The sequence below is a fragment of the Chrysemys picta genome, chromosome 2 (genome assembly GCF_011386835.1).
Source record: "Chrysemys picta bellii isolate R12L10 chromosome 2, ASM1138683v2, whole genome shotgun sequence".
In the NCBI taxonomy this organism is placed as follows: domain Eukaryota; kingdom Metazoa; phylum Chordata; order Testudines; family Emydidae; genus Chrysemys; species Chrysemys picta.
Genome location: NC_088792.1, coordinates 51,418,662 through 51,442,300, shown reverse-complemented (window position 1 = coordinate 51,442,300; position 23,639 = coordinate 51,418,662). Strand labels below are relative to the sequence as shown.

At 45.3% G+C, this 23,639-nt stretch overlaps 1 protein-coding gene across 3 annotated transcripts in view; it reads left to right on the top strand.

The window, feature by feature from the left end:
* COL28A1 (collagen type XXVIII alpha 1 chain) overlaps positions 1-23,639 on the top strand; it is a 140,701-nt gene that overhangs the window by 10,958 nt on the left and 106,104 nt on the right. For all 3 annotated transcript variants that reach the window (XM_024101347.3, XM_008163424.4, XM_065587012.1), the window contains exons 9-11: positions 4,455-4,499; positions 9,673-9,717; positions 13,984-14,037. In XM_024101347.3, coding sequence (XP_023957115.2) covers positions 4,455-4,499; positions 9,673-9,717; positions 13,984-14,037 — 144 coding nt within the window. The remainder of the gene's footprint in view (positions 1-4,454; positions 4,500-9,672; positions 9,718-13,983; positions 14,038-23,639) is intronic.

Sequence of the window (23,639 nt, the reverse complement as noted above, 5' to 3'; positions counted from 1 at the left end):
CTCCCCTGCAAGGCCGAGGCCCTGCCTTGGCTGAAATATGCTCCTTCCCAGAATAGAAAATCAGCGTTACAGTGCAACCTTCCCGTCAGGTATTGTATCCAAAAGGTGTAAGGCTGTAGTGACAGGTAGCAACCTCATTATCCTGTTTGTCTGCTTCATCACATTTTGGCAGCACGGACGCATGTGGTCCATAACGAGCGTGAACCTGCTTCCTAGGAGGCCCTCTATTGCCTATTTGGCAGCCAAGCACTCTTTTTCTATCACTGAGTATGCTTTCTCCCAGGGGAAGAGTTTCCAGCTGATATATACTACTGGGCATTCTTCTCCATTGACATCTTCAGAAAGGACCACCCTAGCCCTACCTCTGATGCGTTCGTTTGTAATATGATCTCTTTTTCTAAATTCTGGCTATACAGTACTAGGTGTCTGCAGAGTGTGGTCTTGAGTTCTTGAAAGGCCCTTTCACAAATGGGTGTCCACAACGCCCATCTTGGGGCAGAATCCTCAGTCAAATCTGTTAGCACTGCTGCTACTGTTGCACAATCAGCACTGGCTCTGGCTATTTTGCCGCCCCAAGCAAAAAAAAAAAAAAAAATCAGGGTGGCCAGAACGGCAAAGCAAAAAAAAACCCTGCGGCACGACTGGAGCGGCAAAGCAGGAAAAAAAACACACACAAAAAAACAACCTGCGGTGCGTCCAGAGCCAAGGTGCAGGGGGATTCCCTGCGTTGCAGACATGCCCCGGCTAGCGTGGGGGAGGGGGCGGGGGAGGGAGCGAGGGGTGAGAGAAAGAAGGGGGGCGGCCAGGGCTTCAGCGGGGCACTCACCACGTGGCCCCGACCGCTGCGTCGCCTGCCGGGAGGGCTCTGCGCTGCTCCGGTCGGCGGAGAGGGAAGGATGCGGGCTGCCCTGCTGGGCTTGCTGAAGTCTTGGCACCAGCTGGGGCAGATGAAACGCGCAGCCCGCTCCCAGCAGGGCGCTCCCCTCCTCCATGCTGCCGCCCCCTACAGGGTGGCTGGATCGGTGAACAAAACAAAACAAAACAAAACAAAACAAAAAAGCGGCCGTGCTACCCTAGGATTGGGCGGAATGCTGCCCCGTGGAATCTGCTGTCCCAAGCACGAGCTTGCTCGGCTGGTGCCTGGAGCCGGCCCTGTGCACAATGAAGTATGAATCGGTGGTAGTAGACAGCTGAGCCTAGGAAGGCATGCACTTGCTTTTTGGCATGGGGGCCTTCTATGCCTGTTAGACATGAACCTTGTCCACCAAGTCGTGTCCTCCACTGAATCCATGTCCCAGGCTTCTTCCTTCCCTATTGCACATCTAGTAGGGTTTGCTGTTAATCTGGCTTCTTTCAGTGATCAGAGGACAGTGGCTACCATGTCCAAATGGGAGTCCCAACCTTTGCTGTAGATAACTACATCATCCAAGTATGCCGCTGCATATTGGCTGTGTTGTTGGAGCAACTGGTCCATCAAATGTCGAAAGGTGGCCACTGCCCTGTGTAACCTGAAGGGCATGGTCTTAAAATGGAATAGACTTAACAGTGTAGAAAAGGCTGTCTTCTCCAGACACACTGATGTTAAGGGGATCTGCCAGTACCCCTTTGTCAAATATAAAGGGGTGATAAGTTGGGCTTCTCCCAGCTGGTCTAAGAGCATCCACTCAGGACATGGATAGCTATCAAATTTAGAAATTGTGTTCACCTTCCTGAAATCTATGCAGAAATGTAGTGAGCCATCAGGCTTTGGCACCAGCACAATAGGATTGCTTCAGTCACTCAGGAACTCTTCTATCACTCTTGAGTTCCAGCATGGTCCTGATCTTTTTCTCAGTGACCCCCCCTCAACTTGTTGAGGATCAGTTAGAGCCCTTCTTGTATTACCTTACCAGGTTTTGTATTAATATGGTGTTGTGTTCGGAATGTCTTCCCAGGTGGGGCTGAGAATACCCATGGGAAAGCGGCCAGCAGATGGAGTGCCTGTTTGCTTTCTTATTTAATTTTTTCCCTGAGGATCACTGAACCTTTTAGGCAATGTTTACCTTGGGGTCCTAGTTCCAGTTTTCAGGGTTTGGTGAGATAAAAAAGTTTTCCCTGCCTTTTCAGGGCTTCAGTACATTTACGTGGTAGATTTGTTGTTCCCTTTTTTTCCTGGTTGTCTGATCAAGTATTCCACAGTTTCCACTTTCTTTATCACCTCATAAGGGCCTTGCCACTAGGCCATTTGCTTCAATTCTGAGCTTGGAAGAAGCAACAGGACTCAGTCACCCAGTTGAAAGACATGCATCCGTGCCTCTTTGTTATACTGTTGTTATTGTCCCTGTGCTTCCTTCAGGTTTTTCTAGCATACGCCCTTATAGCGTCCATTTTCTAACATTTTCAGCTCTCAGTGTTTGTCTCCCCCAACCATACCAGGTTGACTATATGCCCCTCGGTTGTTGTCCATTTATCAGTTTGCAGGGCGAAAACTCTGTGGAAGCTTGGGGCACCTCTCTGATGGTAAAAAGTAAGGCTGTGAGTAGTTGCCGTTGTCTGGTGTCTTGAGCCCCCCTTGAGTGTCTGGTTGAACCTGTTAGGCCATCTATATGAGGGTGGTACATGGATGTCCACGGGGCCTTGACTTTTAAGAATGTCCATATTTCCTTCATCATCTGGGACGTGAAATTCATCCTCTGGCCTGTCAGGACCCCTTTGGGAAACCTGAGCCATGTGAAGATCTTCAGCAGCTCCTTGGTGATAGTCTTAGCATGTGTAGAACATAGTGGTATGGCCTAAGGGTACCTGGTGGCATAGACCACGATGACAAGTATGTGCTGATGCCCTGAGGTGCTCTTTTCTAGGGGACCTGTAAGGTCTATTCCCACTCTTTCAAAGGTGGTCTCCACCAAGCGGAGAGATACTAGTGTGGCTCTCGGGATTCCCTTGGGGGCTGTCAGTTGACATTCAGGATGAGAGGTACAGAAATTCTCAACTTCCTTGAAGACTACTGGCCACAAATATCGGGCCAGGATCCTAGACTGCGTTTTGCCTTTCCCAAGATGCCCTGCACATGGGGTTGCATGTGCCAAGTGCAGCAACTCACTGCGATGTATCTGAGGTACTAACAGGTGCATCCGTATCTCTTGTGTCTACGTGTCTTGGTCTACATGGTATAATAAGTCCTCCTTGAGGGCAAAGTGTGGATACTGCTGGCCCTTTATGGGGTCTACTCTTTGTCGTCCACCATGGATACCTGCTCGAAGGCTCAGCTCAAGGTCTTGTTGTTCCTTTGCTCAAGAAGTTCCTTGAAACTCCAAGAATCCAATTAACTTCTCTGGATCCATTTGCAGCAGTGGTGGTATATTTGGTCTCATGGATGGTCCTTCTCTGGGATCATCATCGTCAGTGGCATCAGCTCTGGCATCTGTGGTCCCTGTTACAGCCATGGAAGGAACCACATCTGCCTCTTCCCTCCACTCTCTCCCCACTACCAATTTTTCCTTCCAAGATTTTCTTTCCTTGGGTTGGCAGGTGAGAAGGTCAGGGTTCTTAAAGGGGAACAGGATGCCTAATACCTCTTCTGAGGTATCTTCCTCGAGTTCCTGGGCTAAGGGAAGCTTCTGCAAGAGCTCAGGGAAATATGACCAGTCTCAGCCTAATATTACAGGATAAGGTAGGTCTGCAGAGACACATACCTTCATCTGGTCTTGGAGCCCATCAAAAATCTTATTGTCCTAGTGGGATGCCTAATAGAACATTGCCATGGATACATTTAATAGGGATTTTTCCCTTCTTGGGTTTCTCTGTCGCCTAGGCTACTTGTTCTCAGATAAATGTCTGGTCATACCCCAGAGTCTGTTGGCCCTCTACTTCAATGGGGATTGTGAGTTTTTCTGGACTTTTCCTGTGGGCCCTATTCTTGCCAGTCCAGATCTGCCCGAACTTACACTCCAACTAGGGGCAGTCTTAAAATGAGTGCCCCTGTTGTCCACAGGAGTAAAAGGTTATCACATCTGTCCCTTGTTTTCTAGCATCTGTGTCATCTTCTTTCTGGGTTTCAGTGGGTCCTTGCTCCTGTGCAGTTACGGGCCAAGGAGTCAGTCAGTTTAAGGGAGCAGATCTGTTGTTATGGAAAAATCTTACCCATGAACCCAGAGATGCACCCGTCTCTTACGTTGACAAGCCAGCAAGGATTTGTCAAGAAAAAAGTCATGACAAACCAACCTATTAGCTTCCTTTGACAGGGTAACAAGACTTATGGATGGGGGGAAGTGGTAGATGTGGTATATCTTGACTTGTTATGTTATGTATAGTCTTAGGAAGATAAATTTAGATATGCTGAGTAGAACTGAACTTCTGCAGAACTTGATATAATTACAGTGCTTACACGTCTTCAGAAAATACCAAAACTTATGTAATGCATTTTATTTAATCAAAAAATCTTGTTCAATTATAAAAAATTTAATTTTTTATAGGGTGAAAGAGGAGAATGTGGGACACCAGGGTTAAAAGGGGACAGAGTAAGTACAACTTTTTAATTAAAATGTCGTCCATGGTGTTAATTGTGGAGCACATACATAAGTACCATCAATCTGTGCACTAAATGACGCAGGTGGGGATCATGTGATTAAAGAATGCATCATTATGCATATACACATGGGGGGGGGGGCTGAATTGGGATTGCATGGGCACCCTTAGATCTGGAATATCCTAACTTTTGACAGATTGACTTTGAAACCTTAATAATGTTATTTTAAAACAGTATTTTTGTGTGTAATTTCCTAGTTTTTCAAAAAGCAAACACCAAAACCAGAAATTCCATCATGTGGCATCATTTTGGAACCCACATGGGTCACCAGCAGGGCTGGAACCCTTAGATCCACCTCACAGACCTCTGCCACTTGACCTAATGGAGTATGGTAAAGTGAGGGTGGTAGTACTTATCCGCGATGTGGACCAGCACTCGAGAGGGATGAGACAGTTTGCCGGTGGGTTTTGAAGATATTTGCTGTTGGCAGAGGAATGGTGAGACCAGGGCCGGCTCCAGGCACCAGCCCACCAAGCTTGTGCTTGGGGCGGCACCTGGAGGGGGGCGGTGCGGTGCTCCGGCTCTGGTCGCCGGGGAGAGCGGAGCCGCGGCGGGCTCGCCGCCTTCCCCCCAGCGCTCTGGCTGCCGGGGACAGTGAAGCCGCGGCGGGCTCGCCGCCTTCCACCCGGTGCTCTGGCCGCCGGGGACAGCGGAGCCACGGCGGGCTCGCCGCCCTCCCCCCGGCGCTCTGGCCGCCGGGGACAGCGGAGCCCCGGCCGGGGCTCACCGCCCTCCCCCTGCGCTCCGGCCGCCCTCCCCTGCCGCGCTGGGGGGTGGGGGCGGCCGGAGGCTTTTTTGCCTGGGGCGGCAAAAAAGCCAGAGCCAGCCCTGGGTGAGATTCAGGAATCTTGGGTTCCATTCCAGGCTCTGGAGGGAGTGTGCCGGACCCTTCTGGCTGTTCCCCATAAGCTTGACCCTTTCTACCCTATCCCTCCAACTTGTCCCTGTCAGAGTCCCATCTATTCCCCACCCCAGTTCCTCATCTCACTCCCAGTCTCCTCACCTAGCCTCCAGTCTCATCTCATCTCACTCCCAGTCTCCACTGCTCAGGTGTTTCATCCCAGTCCCAGCCTTCTTGTCCACACAGTTCAGTTCCCCACTCCTGTCTGATTTCTCTCTCTTTCTTCCCTTCACCCACATTCTCCAGTCATACTAGTTCCCAGTCCCAGCCTTCTTTCCTTTATACAGTTTCACTGTCCATCCCATTCCAGCTCCTAGGCCCAGGCTCTCTGCCTGGAAAGTCCCAGTTCTCCAAAACATGGGAGTGCTAGAACTTTTCAAAGAAAACGTTACCGAAGCTTTTTAACATGGTAATATATTTAAGTAATATATTTTTCCCTAGCCTCATTCTCAGAGAGAGCTGAACTGCTTGAGGCAGATATCCAGCATGAAAAATTTCAGCCCAAACAGTTAGAGTCTGGCAAAATTATAAGGAACTGAAAGTTATAATTTCTAGTGTTCAGCAACCATAATAGAAACTGCTACCAGCCCTATCTATAAGGCGCTCTCCATAAATTCCATAACACATATTTTGGTGATTTTCAAGACTCACCTACCCCTTGTAATACTCTGTAACACTGAAACAAACATACAAAATTAAGGACCCCCGCCATACTTTACTTAATTTATGCCCAGCCCCTAATTATACACATACTATATATATTCTGTCCCTATTTTTGAATATATCCTGTAAAGGGAATTACAGATGCATATAGGACCTGAGCCAAACCCCACTGAAGACAATAGCAGTCATCCTGTTAACTTTATTGATTTTAAATCAGGCCCATGGGAAAGATAACATAGCCTATCCCTTTCTATATAGACATGCATTATGATTAGATTGAAACGGATTAGACTTTTATATAAGCAATTTAAAATCAATTGACATAAAAGGAATAGTGGTAACTCTTAAGAGGCATCAATTAGCTTTGTAATGACATCATATTACCAAAATATTTACAATTTTTCTTCGCTATTAGTCTCTGTAATATGTACACCTTATCAGAGGCAAAACTGGAAAGTTTCTTAGTGCCTATAGAGCAGTCATTTGATGTAAGTTAACAAAGCAGATGTTTGTGAAACATTTCCGTTGGCAGCTAGGACATACTTTTAAGCAATAAGATTTGTCACAAAGAAAGACCTACCAGATCATGTGAAATAGCAGGGGTTCAGAAATATCTTTAAGGACAAGTGAATCAGAAGAGATAATGACATTAAAGAAATAGAGGAGTTGCACATCTCACATGAAAAAAAGAATACAAGTTTGGGCAACGTGCAAAGTAGTAGGAGGTTAAGTGAAATGTGTATTAAGATAAAAGGAAGTTGTTCAGAAGCTGGCAAATAACATGGACAAAGCAGCCCAGGAGATCGGACATAAAAACCATATGCCAAGACTACAGAAAGCTAAGCAGAGTGTTCCTCTGTTATTTAATTTGCATTAAGGACAGTGATGAAAAAAACATTTGACATCTGTAAAGGATCTGTAAAGAAATTATAATGGAGTAAGCACTTTTAGAAGTTACTGAACAGACCAGAGTTATATTAGTCACCCACAGAATTACCAGCTCAATGCACATTTGAAAATCTGCCAACCACCTCTCAAGAATTTAAAAAAAAAAAAAATCTGTGCCTCTGGAAAAATTATCAGACATTGAACACACATAAGAGGAGTGTCAAGAGCACAACTCCAATATTCAGAAACAAATTTAGAAGATGCAGTGGTTGGCATTGCAGTATAATAGGCAGTATTGTTGGCTGTCCAGGAGGAGGGTTTATTTTTCTTTCTTCTAATTTAATTAATTACACTGACTTCAACGGAGCATCTGATATTTCCCACTGCCTGCAAGATGGGTTTCCCTAAATGCAAATCAGACTAGAATATAGACAATGGCTCAAAATGCAGAAAACTTGTCTTGATTTGAAATCAGAACTGCTTCTAACCATTTATGCATATTCTCAGTGTAGGTTTGATTCTACACACACTAACTATCATGATTTGTTTCATTCTAGTGGTTGCTTTGCCATATCTTCATGTAATTTTGCAAATGTGCATCAAATCATTGTGGCTACTCATGGTAGCAAGCACTATATTCAGTAGTTAATCCCTGCAGGATCAGGCCCTCAGATGCCGGGATACATACAATGTCTTGAACTTTTGAATCTATTTCAAGATGAGGAAATAGTGACATTTAAAGCATTCCATTCCATCAGCTGCTTTATTCATCAGGACAATTACAAGATCAAAACAAGACACATGCTGTGGAAAGGACAGCCAGATCCACTGACTTCTGTATATGTAGAAATATAAAAAAATGAAGAGAGGATGAGGAGGAAAAAAACAGGGGAACATCTGGATTGGCCTAAAATTCTTTTTTACTTGGGAAGCAAATTGTAATTGAGCCAGATGTGAGTTAAACACTAAGGGTATGTCTATACTTACCTCCGGGTTCGGCGGTAAGCAATTGATCCCGGAAGTGCTTGCCGTCGACACCGGTACTCCTGCTCCGCGAGAGGAGTACGCAGAGTCGACGGGGGAACCTGCCTGCCGCGTGTGGACCCGCGGTAAGTACCTTGTAGTTCGAACTAAGATACTTCGACTTCAGCTACGTTATTCACGTAGCTGAAGTTGCGTATCTTAATTCAAACTGGGGGGTTAGTGTGGACCATCCCTAAGTGTGCATTCTGGTAAATAGTGAAAAACTAGTACAGCAGAAAGACAGATTTATGAACTACACTGGAACTGGACAGTAGCTGTAACTAGTAAATTTTTTTTTATGGAGCATAAATGTGTCAGCTAATAAGATAATAGATAAATGCACGTTTACTTTTGAAGATAAAGGTTTTTATGATTTTTGAAAATGATAAGTCTGATTCTGATGCGTAATTTGAAGTAACTAGGTTAAAGTCAATTGAAGTTATGGCAGTGTAAAACTTATTCAAGTGAGATCAGACTCAGCCCCTGTATCACAGAGATAACATGATCATTGCTGGGTTTGTTAAAGATTTTCCATCAGTTATATCAATAGAAATTGAGATTCAGAACATGTATCAGATGACAACCAGCTAAGCAACCAACTAACTCTTATCTATCAATAGGGATTGATTTCTGAGGGTACATCTGCACTGCAATATAAACCCAGGATTAGTAGAACTTGAATTAACAGACCTTGGGCTCATTAACCTAGGGCTTGAGGATCTACATGCATTTGTAACCCCAGGTTAGGAATTGTTGAACCCTGGGGCTCCAGCATCTACACTGCATTATGTGGGTCTGAGTCCAACCACTCATATCCCAGACTTCCTATCGCTCTCCCAAAATGTTGCCACTCTAGCCCTTTGTTCATGGGGCAATGTAGGAAGACTTGACTGTCTAGAGGACAAAAAGTTAGCTTGTGGGATTGTGGGATACTATTGGCAGACTTCAAGAGCACTTGTCCAGTCGAGCTGCATCTACACTGCAAACCAATAGAACTTGAATCCTGGGTCGTTGATCTGAACCCTGAGTTAGGGTGATTTGTGTGTAGCTGGAAGGGGGGGTAGGCTTGAGCCTGAGTTTGGCTTGCATTGCACTATGGGCTTACATTGCCATGTAAACATTCCCTAAGCCACCTTGTATATCTCTTATAATAAAGGTGTTTGATCAAACATCAAGAGACAATTCAAAGGAAAAACAGAATTACTAAAAACAAAACAACAAATTCATACCCCTGAGGAAACATAGCTATACCGACGTAATCCCCGGTGTAGGCAGCGCGAGGTTGATGGAAGAATTTTACCATCTCTTGGGGAGACGGATTAACTACAGCGACAGGAGAAACTCTCACGTTGCTGAAGTGACTGTCTACACTGAAGTACCACAGTAACGCAGCTGCAGGGCTGCAGCTGTGCTGCTGTAGCATTTTAAGTGTAGACATAGCCATAGTGGAGCAGGGAATGAAATCCAGAGGAAATTCATAAGTGGAGACATGGTATAAACAAATCTGGTCTTTTTGTATATTATAAAGAACAAAACAATTTGGGCTACATTTTCAATACTGTGCTTTAGCAATATGTGGTTCTAAATGCAGTTAATTGATAAAGTGTATTGCTACCTTCCCCCCCCCCAGGGTTTAGAAGGCCCTCTTGGACAAAAAGGACCGCGGGGACCACAGGTGAGTAAGCTGAAAGTTATTAAATAATAAAGAGTACTACTTATGCTGTTCTCTGTAACGTTGCTCTGTATTTATCACACAATCCATTTTATTGCTAAACTCTGCAAAGTTTCACATTTTGACAAATAAAGTAAATCATGGCAACTCTATGAATTTCAGAAAATTCTTTATGGACCAAATCCTGGCCCCTGCTATGTATCTGGCACAGAGCCTAGCCAGAGCTGTGTGGCTCAGTTGGAATCTTCAACTGTAGAGCTTTCCACATACTGTGGGAGAAGTTTCTCCTGTTAGACTGACCACATAACACCTATGTAGCTGCCAAATCACATAGCTAGAATCTAAAGGCTTCACCCCTCAATGACCATATATGGCAGACTCCCCAATATGCCAGCAAGATGGGCAGAGTACTGCCCAGATGAATGATAGCTGGAGAGATGGAATTGGTTGAGGAGCTCAAATGTCAATATCATCATCAAATGTGCATAGTCTACTGAGGACCCATTGCATCAGCCAGAGTGACCACAGTTGATGGCATCACACTAGACATTGTAGAGTAAAATTCCCAGATCTGGCTCAGTCCTGAAAATCCATGAATCTCTGGGGCAGCCCCACAGGCGACGCCATGTAGGGTCAAGGTACGCGTGCTTTTGCACGCCGATGGAGAGTCTGAGAGCGTGGTGTGCTGGCATATTTTTGTCCATCCAGGTGACATGGCCAAAGAGCATGTAGTGCTGCTTTGAATGTAATGAGCAACTGGAGGAAGGCTAGATCTCTGTGAGATTTTGGCATTTCACACAAAGTCAAACCACTTTAGGTTCAGGATTTGGCACAGACAGTGCCTATGGTGTGTCTCTAGCTGCTCCAGTTCTGTCTGTAAGAGGTTTATGACACATATAGCAGTGCAGGCAGCACACAGGTTTGATAGATCCTGAACACTAACATGACAGTTTCAGTAGCAAGAGTGATGAGTCAAAGTAAGGTCCCATCTCATTGGGAAGAAAATGCTTCTTGTTGCTTGAAAAGGGATGATGGACAATTCCTTCATTGCTGCAAATCCCCCAGTTCCAATCTCACTTATTTTTAATTATCTGTTGTAGGAGGCCCATATCTTGCCTCTCTCTCTTGGGGTTACTGGTAACCTTGGGTTCCAGTAACTTCCACAGTCCCTCTACAGAGAAAGAGTGAGGACAGGGATCTGGAGATATTTGCTTAGTATGGCAGAGACCTCAGGAAGTTACTTGTGTCTCTCTAAAAAGCAACAGAGAGTCCTGTGGCACCTTTAAGACTAACAGATGTATTGGAGCCAGGGCCGGCTCCAGGGTTTTGGCCGCCCCAAGCAGACAAAAAAAAAAAAAAAAAAAAAAAAAAAGCCGCGATCGCGATCTGTGGCGGCAATTCAGCGGGAGGTCCTTTGCTCCCAGGCGGAGTGAGAGACCGTCCGCCGAATTGCCCCCAAATACCTGGACGTGCCGCCCCTCTCCGGAGCTGCCGCCCCAAGCACCTGCTTGACAAGCTGGTGCCCGGAGCCGGCCCTGATTGGAGCATAAGCTTTCGTGGGTGAATACCCACTTCATCAGACGCATGTCTCCCTAGTGGCTCCATATGCTGGTACTTGGAAAGTGCATAGAGTTTTTCCACTCCACTTCTGCGCCCAGCCCAACTATTTCTAGATAGAAACATCATGAATCAGAGAGATTTAGACCTATCATAAAATGAGACAAATCAAATAATCACCATTTCCCTATAGAAACTAAACTCTCCATGCAGTGTGTGTTCAGTTATGCATCCTTTGTAAAGTACCCAGCAGCTAACTGTTGCAAATTGAGCCATTTCTGAATTCTTGTAAAAAATAACTTCGGAACAATTTAGTAGGAAAACAACCCTATTATTTTTAGGTGAAGTCAAATGAACTGAACATTTTTTTCCTTTCAATGTACAGTAGTCAATGTAGTTTTTAGTTCTGTGATACCCTTGTTTCAAAACTAATGTTGGATATTGTTAATATTATAGAACATTATATTAACGAATTATATTATATTTATATTATAGTATATTATGCTGTATATTCAGTTTGTTTGGAAGACTTCTGATGCAAAAAATTGCTGGAAAATAAAAACAGATCGAGGATTAATCCAATATGCTCAGCGATTTACTGTAACTATGAACTGTGGCAACTAAATAATAACTAATGGGAATACAGTACCTTCAGTGACCAAAAGGAACATGCCAAACAATAAACTGGATAGTGATTGATCTCATTTACAGAAAATTACATTATTAGATTCCCTGACATCCTGCCTGATGCACATTTTCTACTGCACAGACATTTCTTCATCCCACTTCTTGGTAATCTATTTTTCACCAAGACAAATACATCAAAAAGAGTGATGTGATTTCCAAAACTTCTGTTAGGAATTATTTTCAATGTTTGTGTTCTCATAGGCTTAAAATTATTTTGTTTTTTTTTTATGTAAAGTCCCTCATTTATTAACAGAATAAAGTAGAATTTGTTTTTATTTAAACACACAACAATTTGACAAAAACCAGTTAAGGTTGTTAGTGGCAAATAATAACCAACTCAGAACGAGGAAATACAGAATAAAGGCAGACATTTACATACATACAAATACACATACTGTCACCAGCCTTACCTGAACAAATCAACTAGTCTCAACCTCAGTCAGAAAGGCGACACAGACAACATTAGCTATACCGCTTGTTTCTATGGGAGGATTCTTTGCTAGGTTGTGTGATTTGATAATTTGCCTTTTAGAATTTTAACTGTTTTGTTGATGGTTATGATGTTTTTTTTAAAATGATTTGTGAACTACATTATTTTGCGATTATTTAGGAATACTGGTGTGTTGTTGCATGGTTTGTAGAGCAATTGGTATGGTTTATTAGGCAAGGGAGAGGTACAATAAATTGATAGTTTTGCCAAGCCTGCCACAGAGGGTGCAAAATCAGCGAAACAGATTCTTGCCAGTTCTTTTTCTTTTTACCAGCATAACATTTTCTAGTATTTCCCAAACTTTCTACTGTAATAAAAAGCAGTTCTCATGGTTGAAACTTCTTTATTGCTCATGAGTATCTCTGCCCATCCAACAGGAAAACTCCATGAGGCCTCATAGGGTATGTCTACACAGCATAGAAAAACCCGCAGCTGGTCTGTGCCAGCTGACTTGGGCTCATTGGGCTTGGGCTGTGGGGCTGTTTCATTGCTGTGTAGACTTCCAAGCTTGGGCTGGAGCCCAAGTTCTGGGACTCTCTCACCCCACAGGGTCTTAGAGTCTGGGCTACACGGCAAGCCCGGAAGTCTACACAGCAATGAAACAGCCCCACGAGCCCATCAGCTGACATGGGCCAGCCACAAGTTTTCCTTTGTTGTGTAGACATACCTATAGACAGAGACACAATGACCTGGTGATCAGCTCTGCTGCTGGGAGCTGCAATGAAGTGCACTGCACAACCCCATTATGGGCAACCTGCCAAGTGGTCCTGGGACTCCCACTAGCTGACTATGGAGATAGAGATCTACTTTGGGTGTCAAGGAGAGTTTTAAGGGCTAAATGAATAGGATGTAGAACAGTCAGTTCCACATTTTTGCTGTTTCTCACAGTAACTCATCAACCTGCACCCAGCAGCCTGACCACCCATTTGTGATATGGACACACTCATACCCCACGCCTTTGTGTAAGTGCTGCAGACTGGGTACTTACATACCACTCACAGAGGTCAGAGGATTGTTTTCTTTGTGTCTGAGAACACAATTGTGGCCACAGTAACAACTAGTTCTAAAAGTATCTTGCAGAATGCAATGTTTTTCAGAAAATCAAAATAAACCACAACTCAACAGTAGATAGCTGGCCTCACAGAAGTGGTTTCTTTACAGACTTGAATAGAGAGAGAGAGAAGGTGGTGGTTTAGTGAACTTGCCAGGGAAGGGAATTCCAGGCATAGGGGGCAGTATGGAAGTATCACAGAGTCCGGAGCTGGAGAAAGAGGAACAAGAAGCTCCAAATTAAATACATGCAAATTATATGTAGAAGTAAAATATTCTTTCTGCAAGAGCTGGTTATTATTATTAATGTGTATTATGGTAGCACCTCGAGGCCAGGGCTCTGTTGTGCTAGCCACTGTACAAATGTATAACAAAGACCGCTCTAGCCCCAAAGATATTTTACTGTATTGTGTTCAAGACAACATTCAAAAGAAACTTATGTATCTTTACAGAAAACTAATTCTATGATATTTATTTTGGTATAGGGAATCAGTGGACCTCCAGGCGAGCCAGGTCCAAAAGGTATTCAAGGAAATAAGGTAAGATATAGGACTGTCTGTGTGGAATATGGAGTGTGTGCAAGATAAGCTCTAGCAGAGTGCTAGATTAGTTTTATCACTGCGATGTCATGAGTTTCTTGACAGTGGTGTGCTCAGCATGAGAATAATGTACAGTAGGGCAGTGTCATCAGGGTAGTAAATCTTAGCGTTACTGACAAGGCTCTAAATTCATTCAGGCAGCTTGCTACAAAATTACTTTTTAGGGTGAAATATTTTGTGCTTGAATATTGTTGAAGTTGTTTGATATGTTTCTGTTTTGCTGTTAGGAAATATTCAGATGTGAAAGATCTCTTAAGAAGAGTTGAGTATTTATGTAATGCTTTGTGTTCTGAGGACTGAAAAATGGAATTAAAAAACATTAGACAAGGAGTTGGTCCTGAATGAATACCAAGGCCTTTGACATATTTAAGATAGATTGTTCAAAATAATGAGTAGTTGTAACCAGAGCTAATTAGAATTCATTGGCCCAAGTATTTGAGGAATGTAGGCATTCTTCCTGTTCACAAATTATTAGCAAATTGATTTATGCAAATATATTTGTTCTACTCATAAAATTTCCATTATCTTCAATGAGTGTTGTACAGTTAAATCCTCAACCATCTCTTTCAAAATATAGGGGTTGAGGTTAACACCTGCAAGTTATCCATTTTACAGCAGAACTGTGGCCTAAAGAATGAAATACCATTTTTAGGTTCCATTAGAATTGCGTGTACAATTTGGGATATATTCAAGTTTTGTTCCTGAGGCAACAAGTCCAGTTGAAGACACGAAGGAACAGTTTTATATGTGGAAAATATTTGATATAAATTATATTGGAATCTTGGTCTGATAATTTTTTCCTTTCCTGACAAATGCTTTTCTTGTTCTTTTTTGTCCATCTTTCATGCAAAACACAATTAAGGAAGCCCATAGTGGATTATTTCAGCAAGAAAAAAAAAATGGTTCTGAAAGAAACTATTCATGCATGTGGCGAAATAGCCATGTCTCTACTAATCCTGATTTAAGCTTTGCAAAAGTTAGAAGTCTTGGCTTCTTTCTGTAATTTCACATTGACAATGCATGGACCGTATTACCAGCTAATCTTATTGTATATTGCATTTACTTTTTCTGAACTGTATTGGTGCTTTCCTCTTAGTTTATATATTCCATTCTAGTGAGCACGGCAGATTTAGGGTTCATCTACTGCAGCTGGGAAGTTGCTTCCCAGTGGAAGTAGACAAACTTTGCTCAAGTTTGTGAGCTAAAAATAGCAGTGTAGCCAGGATAGCATGGGTGGTGGCTCAGGCCACCTGACTAAGTACCCAGGGGTCTGAGTGGATTTATACTCAGGCAGGTAGCCCGAGTTGCCAGCCATGCAACCACTGGCTACATTGCAATTGTTTGTGTGCTAGTTTGGGCACAGACAGATTTTGGTGAAGTCTGGTGGGAGGGCAGTACAACTGTGGACTTTCGTATGAGTACCAGGAATAACCACACGTACCAGCAAATGAGAAAGAAGCTGGCAGCTTTCCAGATTTACTGGACTGGTGAACAGTGCAGGGAGAGGATTAAGCAGCTCAAGAGCGAGTACCAGAAAACCAGAGACCAGAACCGTGCCTTCAGCAACTCGCTTACATCATGCCCCTTTTAGGATGAGTTTGACTGGTTGTTGGGCACTGTGCCAAGCACAGAGCCATTGACCCTGTTGCCCTCAGAATTGACTGATGGGAAGTAGCGGCAGGTGCCACGTGAGCAGGGGTGAAAGTAACTTAAAGGATTTACCAGTATGCTGGAGTCCTGAGCAGGGGACAGGACCTCAACCGGAAAGGGTGTGGTCTCAACAGGAAGAAGCAGGGCCTTTAAAGTACCAGGCCCTTTAGAACGAGATTTAAAGGGCCCTGGGCTCCGGCTGTGGTAGTGGCAGCTGGGAGCCCCGGGCCCTGTAAATCACTGCCAGAGCTACCAGCTACAGAGGTGGCTGGGAGCCCTGGAGCTCAGGGCTCCGGCTGCCACTACCGCCCTGGGCCCTTTAAATTGCTGCGGGAGCCCTAGGGCAGGACTCCGGTGGTGATTTAAAGGGCCAGGAGCTCCCAGCCACTGCTACTGCAGTGGAGCCCCAGGCCCTTTAAATCACCGCCGGAGCCGGGGTCCTGGCCACCTCGGCTACCCAGGGACTCCGGCAGCGGGGCTCTGACAGCAATTTAAAGGGCCAGGGGCTCCAGATGCTGCTGGGAGCCCCAGACCCTTTAAATTTCCTCCTGGGGAAGCCGGTCTGGTGTACTGGCTCTTGCCGGTATGCTGTTCCAGGGCGTACCGGCTTACTTTCACCTCTGCACATGAGGACAGTGGAGTGACACTGTTGCTAAAACTGGTCCCAGAGGAGGCTTTGCAGCAAGAGCATCAGCAGCACATCCTGGGGCTGTACTCTGAGAAGCTGTTTGATGGCCCCTTCAGGAGCAGCCCACCGCAAAGCCTGCAGCAGACACAGAAGGGACAGAAGCCACCCTTGAACCTGGTAAGTTTCTGTCTCCAATTTAATATTTATTAATACAGTAATGGGAGGGATTTCCACTCTATGAACCAATGCAAAAGTTATGAGAAGCCCTAGCTAGCTAGCAGTGTGTATCTGCTGTTCATGACTGGTGTGGAGAAAGTAAATAAGGAAGTGTTATTTACTCCTTCTCATAGCACAAGAACTGGGATCACCAACTGAAATTAACAGGCAGCAGGTTTAAAACAAACAAAAGGAAGTATTTCTTCACACAATGCACAGTAAACCTGTGGAACTCTTTGCGAGAGGATGTTGTGAAGGCCAAGACTAACAGGGTTCAAAAAAAAAAAAGAACTAGATAAATTAATGGAGGGTAGGTCCATCAATGGCTATTAGCCAAGATGGGCAGGGATGGTGTCCCTAGCCTCTGTTTGCCAGAAGCTGGGAATGGGAGGCAGGGGATGGATCACTTGATGATTACCTGTTCTGTTCATTCCCTCGGAAGCACCTGGCATTGGCCACTGTTGGAAGTCAGGATACTGGACTAGACGAACCTTTGGTCCAACCAGTATGGCCATTCTTATGTTCTTAATGGTGGATTATATGCCGCTCTTGACTTGGCTCCCCCACGCCACCCCACCAGGAAATGCAAACAGTAAAAATGCCTTGGAAATGAAGTTTTACTGGAAAGGCACACATTTTTGCTAGGGCATTCCTGTTTCTTAAAAATAATAATGTACATAGCCATGGCTGTAAATGTGCCACTCTGTAACCACTCAACAGTTTAACAAGCTACCTGCAAACAGTTAACTATATGAGGGTGGGGGAGGTGGAAATGTGTTCCATTTACAAATTTAGTCCACTTCAGTTAAAGGTAGTCCATGCAGTCCATAGATTACAAAATCATTTGTGCCAAGTATGACGGATTTGAAATTTTGTCCAGAAATGGGGAAGGAGGGTAAGGAGGAAGGTTGTGGAGTTCTATGTGTTTGCATGCAACCATAAAAGGCTAAGCTATGTGGACGCTAATGCATCAACCTTCATGAATTCTGACCCAATCCCGGGTGCTGATAGCTGCAAACTTTTCCTGAAGCAGGAACTCCAGAGAGGCAGTCACATTTCAGGGAAGGGTATATTTTCAAGAACCAACTCAGTAGCTGACCAGCCTACTCCACTTAAAGATGTGCTATTCAGTCAATACTTCAGTTGCATATGCTGCAGGTTTCCCATCAGCAGCTTGGAATGACATCTCCCTTTGCCAATTGGACACCACAAGAACTGTTGTGGCCTCCAAAATGTGGAAGGCCTAAAATGATAGAAAAAGCTTTTGTAGCAAGGCCACTGGCTGCCCTCTTACCCCACCCCAAACCCAAGTAGTTATTCAATTTTTAGAAAACAAAAAGAAGCTTAGAATTTTGATCTTACCATTGTCTCTGCATTTCTTTCACTGCAATTAACCAGACTGCTTCCGTGGAGCTTCTTGGTCTGATACATCCCTGATAGGTTAACATAGGGGTATAGACTCTTTTACAGGACTATGATACCTCACAAGGCATACTTTGTATGAAATGTATAGCGTACTCTATTTATAAGAATCACTGATATAAGAATCAACCGATCAAAACTACAGGGACAAAATTATTCCTATACTAACCTATACCCTGGTTGTAAGAATCAACCACTTATAAAATTCAAATAATCCGAGATGGATGTGATTCTTATAAAAGGAGTGCACTTTATCATTTGAAAACTCACAATTTGCTGATCATTATTGTCATGGTAAAATGTGTGGCAACATTGAATGTAAAGTTATAAGATTCTATGGTATGATATTACTAAGACATGTTCCAAATCTGGAAAGCAGTCACAAACCAGTTCCTTAGAGACAAAAGGCAAACTGACGCTTTCGCCAGTTGTCAGCTAAATCAAATGGATTATCATCTGGTTAAGTGGCCATTCTTTAGCAGGAAAAAAGAGTATGGGTGAAAAATCTACATCTTGATAAAGAAATAACTTGGGGTTCCTGTCCATGCAGACTCTCTGTCTCTTGAACCTCAGCTAGAGATGATTCTCAAAGAAGAGAAAAAACTATAAGAAGGGACAGCAAACGCCCCAAATGATTCCTCCCTTTATATCTACCCATGGCATCAACAATACTTGAAGAACAAAGGAAGCAGCATTGACTGGGGGAGGGATCCTGACTGAAAAGAATTCAGCCATAAGACAGCTGGAATATCTGGTGAGAGAGATGTTGCTCTGAATTCATTTAGCTTGTTAAGTTAGGCATTAGTTGCATTTTATTTTTATTTTCTTGTAACCGACTATGACTTTTATGCCTCATTACATGTAGACACTTGCAATCTAGCTTTCTGTAGTTAATAAACTTTTTTTTTTATCTAAACCAATGTGTTTGGGAAACTCCATTTGGGATAACAGGATTTGTGCATATAATTTTCTATTAATAAAATGACAGACTTTATATGAGCTTGTATTGTCCTGGAGAAAGCTGGGCAGTATAAGATGTACATTGGTGGGGGAAAGTCTGGGACTGGGAATTTGCTGATGTTGCTCTGCAGTGTAATTCAAGAGTGGCTGGCAACAGCACTCATACAGTATAACTGGGAATAACTTACATGCAGGCACTGTGTGAATTGCTGTACCTAACTGTTGTGGCAAGGCACCTCCTCTGTCCTGCCAGGCTTAGCACTTCCTCCTTTGGTGGTGGTGGGGGCAGGGCCTGGATTAAATCAGCTCCACTCTGGACAGCGTTTGTCTTCCCACTCTGGGTTTATCAATATTTTCAAGGTAGGCCTTCAGGCAGGCCCCAGGAGTGCTCCTCCTCCAAACAAATTCACAAACACAAAATAAAGGGGAATACCTTTTCCTACCCCTCGCTGGGGGGGTGATGTCCTGTTATTGGCCCTGGGCTGCCAGTCCTTCCCCCTAAACCCTCATTCAGTATGGTTGTTTCCTCTGAAGGGAGGACAGCAGCCTCTCAGTGGAGAAGCCTCTCTCTCTGCTGTCACTATCCCTATAGCAGCTTGTCTCCTCCTCCTCTCTCAGAGGATGGGTTTTTAAAGGTGTCAGGTAGCCCTTAATTGGACTCAGGTCAGATAAGGGCACCTGAGGTAGTTCCTTTTCAGTTTATAGGGAAAAGGGCCTTTATCATTCTGGGGCTAATATACCTGCCTTCAACCAATCTCTTGCAAGCCCAGAACTCAATAGGACCATTCTCTTGCAAGGCTTGGAGGGCATGGTGGCTGAGCAGCTGCTGAGATGGACAGGAATGCTGCGGGGAAGGGCATTTGTGCTCAACCAACTAGTCCCGTCCATGCTCTGGCACCAACTCAACACCCTGAGCCTGCCCCTGGGTACCCTGGCCCACCTCCAGAAGTTAGTTCTGGAGTTCTTATGGCCAGGACTGCACTGGGTCTCTGCAGGGGTCTTGAGTCTCCCCCTGGAGAAGGGAGGACAGGGCATGATTTGCCTTCACACTCAGGTCCATATCTTCTGCCTCCAGGCCATGCAGAAACTTCTTTATAGTTCTGGTAGTCCGGTGGGGAGCACATTGGCACACACCTTCTTGTGCTGCTTCCAAGGGCTTCGATATGACCAGCACCTCCTTTATCTCCATCTGAGAGGTCTTCCACCCAGCCATTGAGTTTTTCAAGCTGTTCTGGACTGCAGCACAGGGTACTGCAGAAGGGAGACAGGCCATGCTGTGGATGATGCGGCCAGAGTCGCTACTCTTGCAACCATTAGTGATATTAGCTGCTAAAAAAAGCTATTTCTGTTGAGTACTGTCCTTCTCCCTTAGCTGCTGCTCTTGTTCCAGAAACTGTGAAGCAAGTGCCTGTTCCCTTGCTAAAACAACAAGGAGTCTGGTGGCACCTTAAAGACTAACAGATTTATTTGGGCATAAGCTTTCGTGAGTAAAAACCTCACTTCTTCGGATGCATCCCTTGCTGAAACCCTGTCCTCAAGCTGTGCAGCCAGCCTGAGCCTTTCCTCTTGCCTCCGGGCATGCTTTTTCTTTAGCCATAAGTCCCTTTGTCTTTCGTACTGGACCTGCTTGTTGTTGCTGTCTGGAACTTCAACCAGAACTTCATCACAGAAATGCTTCCTCTTGGAACGGTCTGTGAAGGTACTTTGGGCCAGGCTTATATAGTACTGTGAGCTGGCTGTGGAGGTACAACAGCCAGTAGAATTCAAGGGGGCCTGGAACAGGGCAATACACCAATAAATAACTCAAATAACTCAGGCCTTGGCTACACTTACCCGGTAGTTCGGCGGCGAGCGATCGAACTTCTGGGTTCGACTTATCGCGTCTTGTCTGGACGCGATAAGTCGAACCCGGAAGTGCTCGCCGTCGACTGTGGTACTCCAGCTCGGCGAGAGGAGTACCGCGGAGTCGACGGGGGAGCCTGCCTGCCGAGTGTGGACCAAGGTAAGTTCGAACTAAGGTACTTCGAACTTCAGCTACGTTATTCACGTAGCTGAAGTTGCGTACCTTAGTTCGAATTAGGGGGTTAGTGTAGACCTGGCCTCAGTGAGGGACACAGAAGTCATTCTTGTGGAATTTCAAGGATATAAAATGTTACTTTGTAATATTGTGTGAAAGGGATGCTTCAGTCCACTGAAGCTCCCAGAACACAACTTGGTAATCACAGTGAAAGCGTAGAGACAATGGTAAGTTAACTGAAGACAGCTTTCAATTTTTTTCTAAAAATTGCAGAACTATTTGGGTTTGGGATGGTGTAAGGGAGCAGCCAGTGGTCATGTTACAAAAGCTTTTTCTATCATTTCAGGCGGTTCACATTTTGAAAACATACTTGTTCTTGTAGTGCCTGATTGGCAAAGGGAGATGTTATTCCAAGCTACTGGTGGGAAACCTGCAGTGCATGTTGTTGAAGTAATCAAACTGTAAACATACGGGACGCACCCCTGTGGTGCCTCCTGCTGGTCATCTCAGGCTTTCCCAGCCTGGGCGCCCTCTGCAGGCCAGTGTCCCACTTGTAGCTAGTCCCATGTCCCTCCCAGACCCCAGTGCCCCTTTACCTGGGGGCTGTCCCCTGGCAATACCCCCTACGAGTCTCTATGGGTCTTCCCTCTCTGGGAAACCCCCAACCCTCTAATCCCCACCTTGTCTCAGTCGTGGGCTACTGCCAGTCACCATCTAGCCCCCACTCACTGGGGCAGACTGCAGAGTAAAAGCCACTTATCATAGGCAAGGGGGTTTGGACCTGCTGCCTTCCAGTTCCTCTATGGGCCTTGGACCAGGCCCTGCAGCCTAGGGAGTTGCCAGCCTGGAGCTCCCCTGGCTCTCCCCAGCCCTGCTTCATTCCCAGTACCCTTTCTGCAGGCAGCCAGGTCCTGCTCTCTCCCAGCCTGGAGAGAGACTCTTTCTGGGCCACTGGCTCACAGCCTTTTTATACAGGCCAGCTGTGGCCTGATTGGGGCATGGCCCAGCTGCGGCCGTTTCCCCAATCAGCCCAGCTTAGCAGCTCTCAGCCACAACCTTCTCCCAGGGCTGACTTTAATCCTTTTTCTGCTGGAGTGGGGGAGCCACCCCACTACACAAATGTATAGTGACTGAACAGTACCTGTATGAGTGGAGTGGACTGGTCAGCTACCACAGTGGCTCTGAAAAATATGCCCTTCCCTGAAATGTGACTGCCTCTCTGGAGTTCCTGCTTCAGGAAAAGTTTGCAGCTATTAGTAAGCCTATGTTTTAGTCATGAGTATTTTTAGTAAAAGTCATGGACAGGTCACGGGCAGTAAACAAAATTTTCATGGCCCATTACCTGTTGATGACTTGTATGATATACCCCTGACTAAATCTTGGAGGACGGGGGGGCAAGAACCTAGGGGGCACCACGGGTGTTCTTGGAGGGCAGCCCAGGTGCTCTGGGGGGACAGCCCAGGACTCCCGCTGGTGCTGGGGGGACAGGGTGTGGGGGTTGGCGAGACTGGCAGGCTCCCTACCCGGCAGCTCCTGGAAGCGGCAACATGCCCCTGCGGCCCCTGGGTGGAGTCGTGGTCAGACGGCTCCATGCGCTGCCTCCACCTTGAGTGCTGGTGCAGGTGGAGGCATGGTGGCCCGAGACTGCTCCAGCAATGGCTGGTGTGGCTGGCTCAGGGGCTGCCTGAGCTGCTCAGGTGGCCCCCGGGCCAGCTGCACCACCCGCTGCAGAAGTCACGGAGGTCCTGGAAAGTCACGGAATCCGTGACTTCCGTGACAAACTCAGAGACTTAGCTACTAGCACCTGAGATGGGGTCAGAATTTATGAGGGAATCAACAGGATACTGTGTTAGCTTCCACATGGCTTACCTGTGTGCAAACATAAGTCCACAGCCTTCCTCCTCCCCGACCCCAGCACATTGAGACAAAAATTCAAACCCAATCATACTTGGCACAAATGATTTTGTCACCTATTGACAGCATGGCCTACCTCTAACTGAAGTGGACTAGATTTGTAATTGGAACACATTTCTATCTCCCCCAGCCCTACACAGTTCACCGTTTCCAGGTGGCTCGATAGACTTTTGAGTGGTTACAGAGAGGCATACTTACAGGCATGGCAATGTAAGGTTATTATTTTTAAGAAGCAGGAAAGGCTCAAGCAAAAAATTTGTCTTTCAAAGGCATTCATTTCTGTTTCCATTACCCGATCACCATTTTCAACTCCATGTGGTGATGGGAATGTGGAAGGGTCAGGAACCAAGATGCCTTGATACAATCTGCCATTAGTGGATACATGTTGCTAGCCAGGGCTTCTCATGACTTTTGCATTGGTTCTAGGGTGACCAGACAGCAAGTGTAAAGAATAGGGATGGGGTGGGGTGGGGTAATAGACACCTATATATGACAAAGGTCCGAATATCGGGATTGTCCCTATAAAATCTGGACATCTGGTCACCCTAATTGGTTCACAGAGCAGAAATCCCTCCCATTACTGGACTAACAAACCTTATAACGGATCCAGACACTTACTGGGCTCAGAAGTGGCTTCTGTAGCTGCTGCAAGCTCTGCAGTGGCCTATTGCTCACGAGTGCATCAAACAGGTCCTGTGAGTATGAACCCAGAATTTGCTGCTGCTGCTCCTGTTC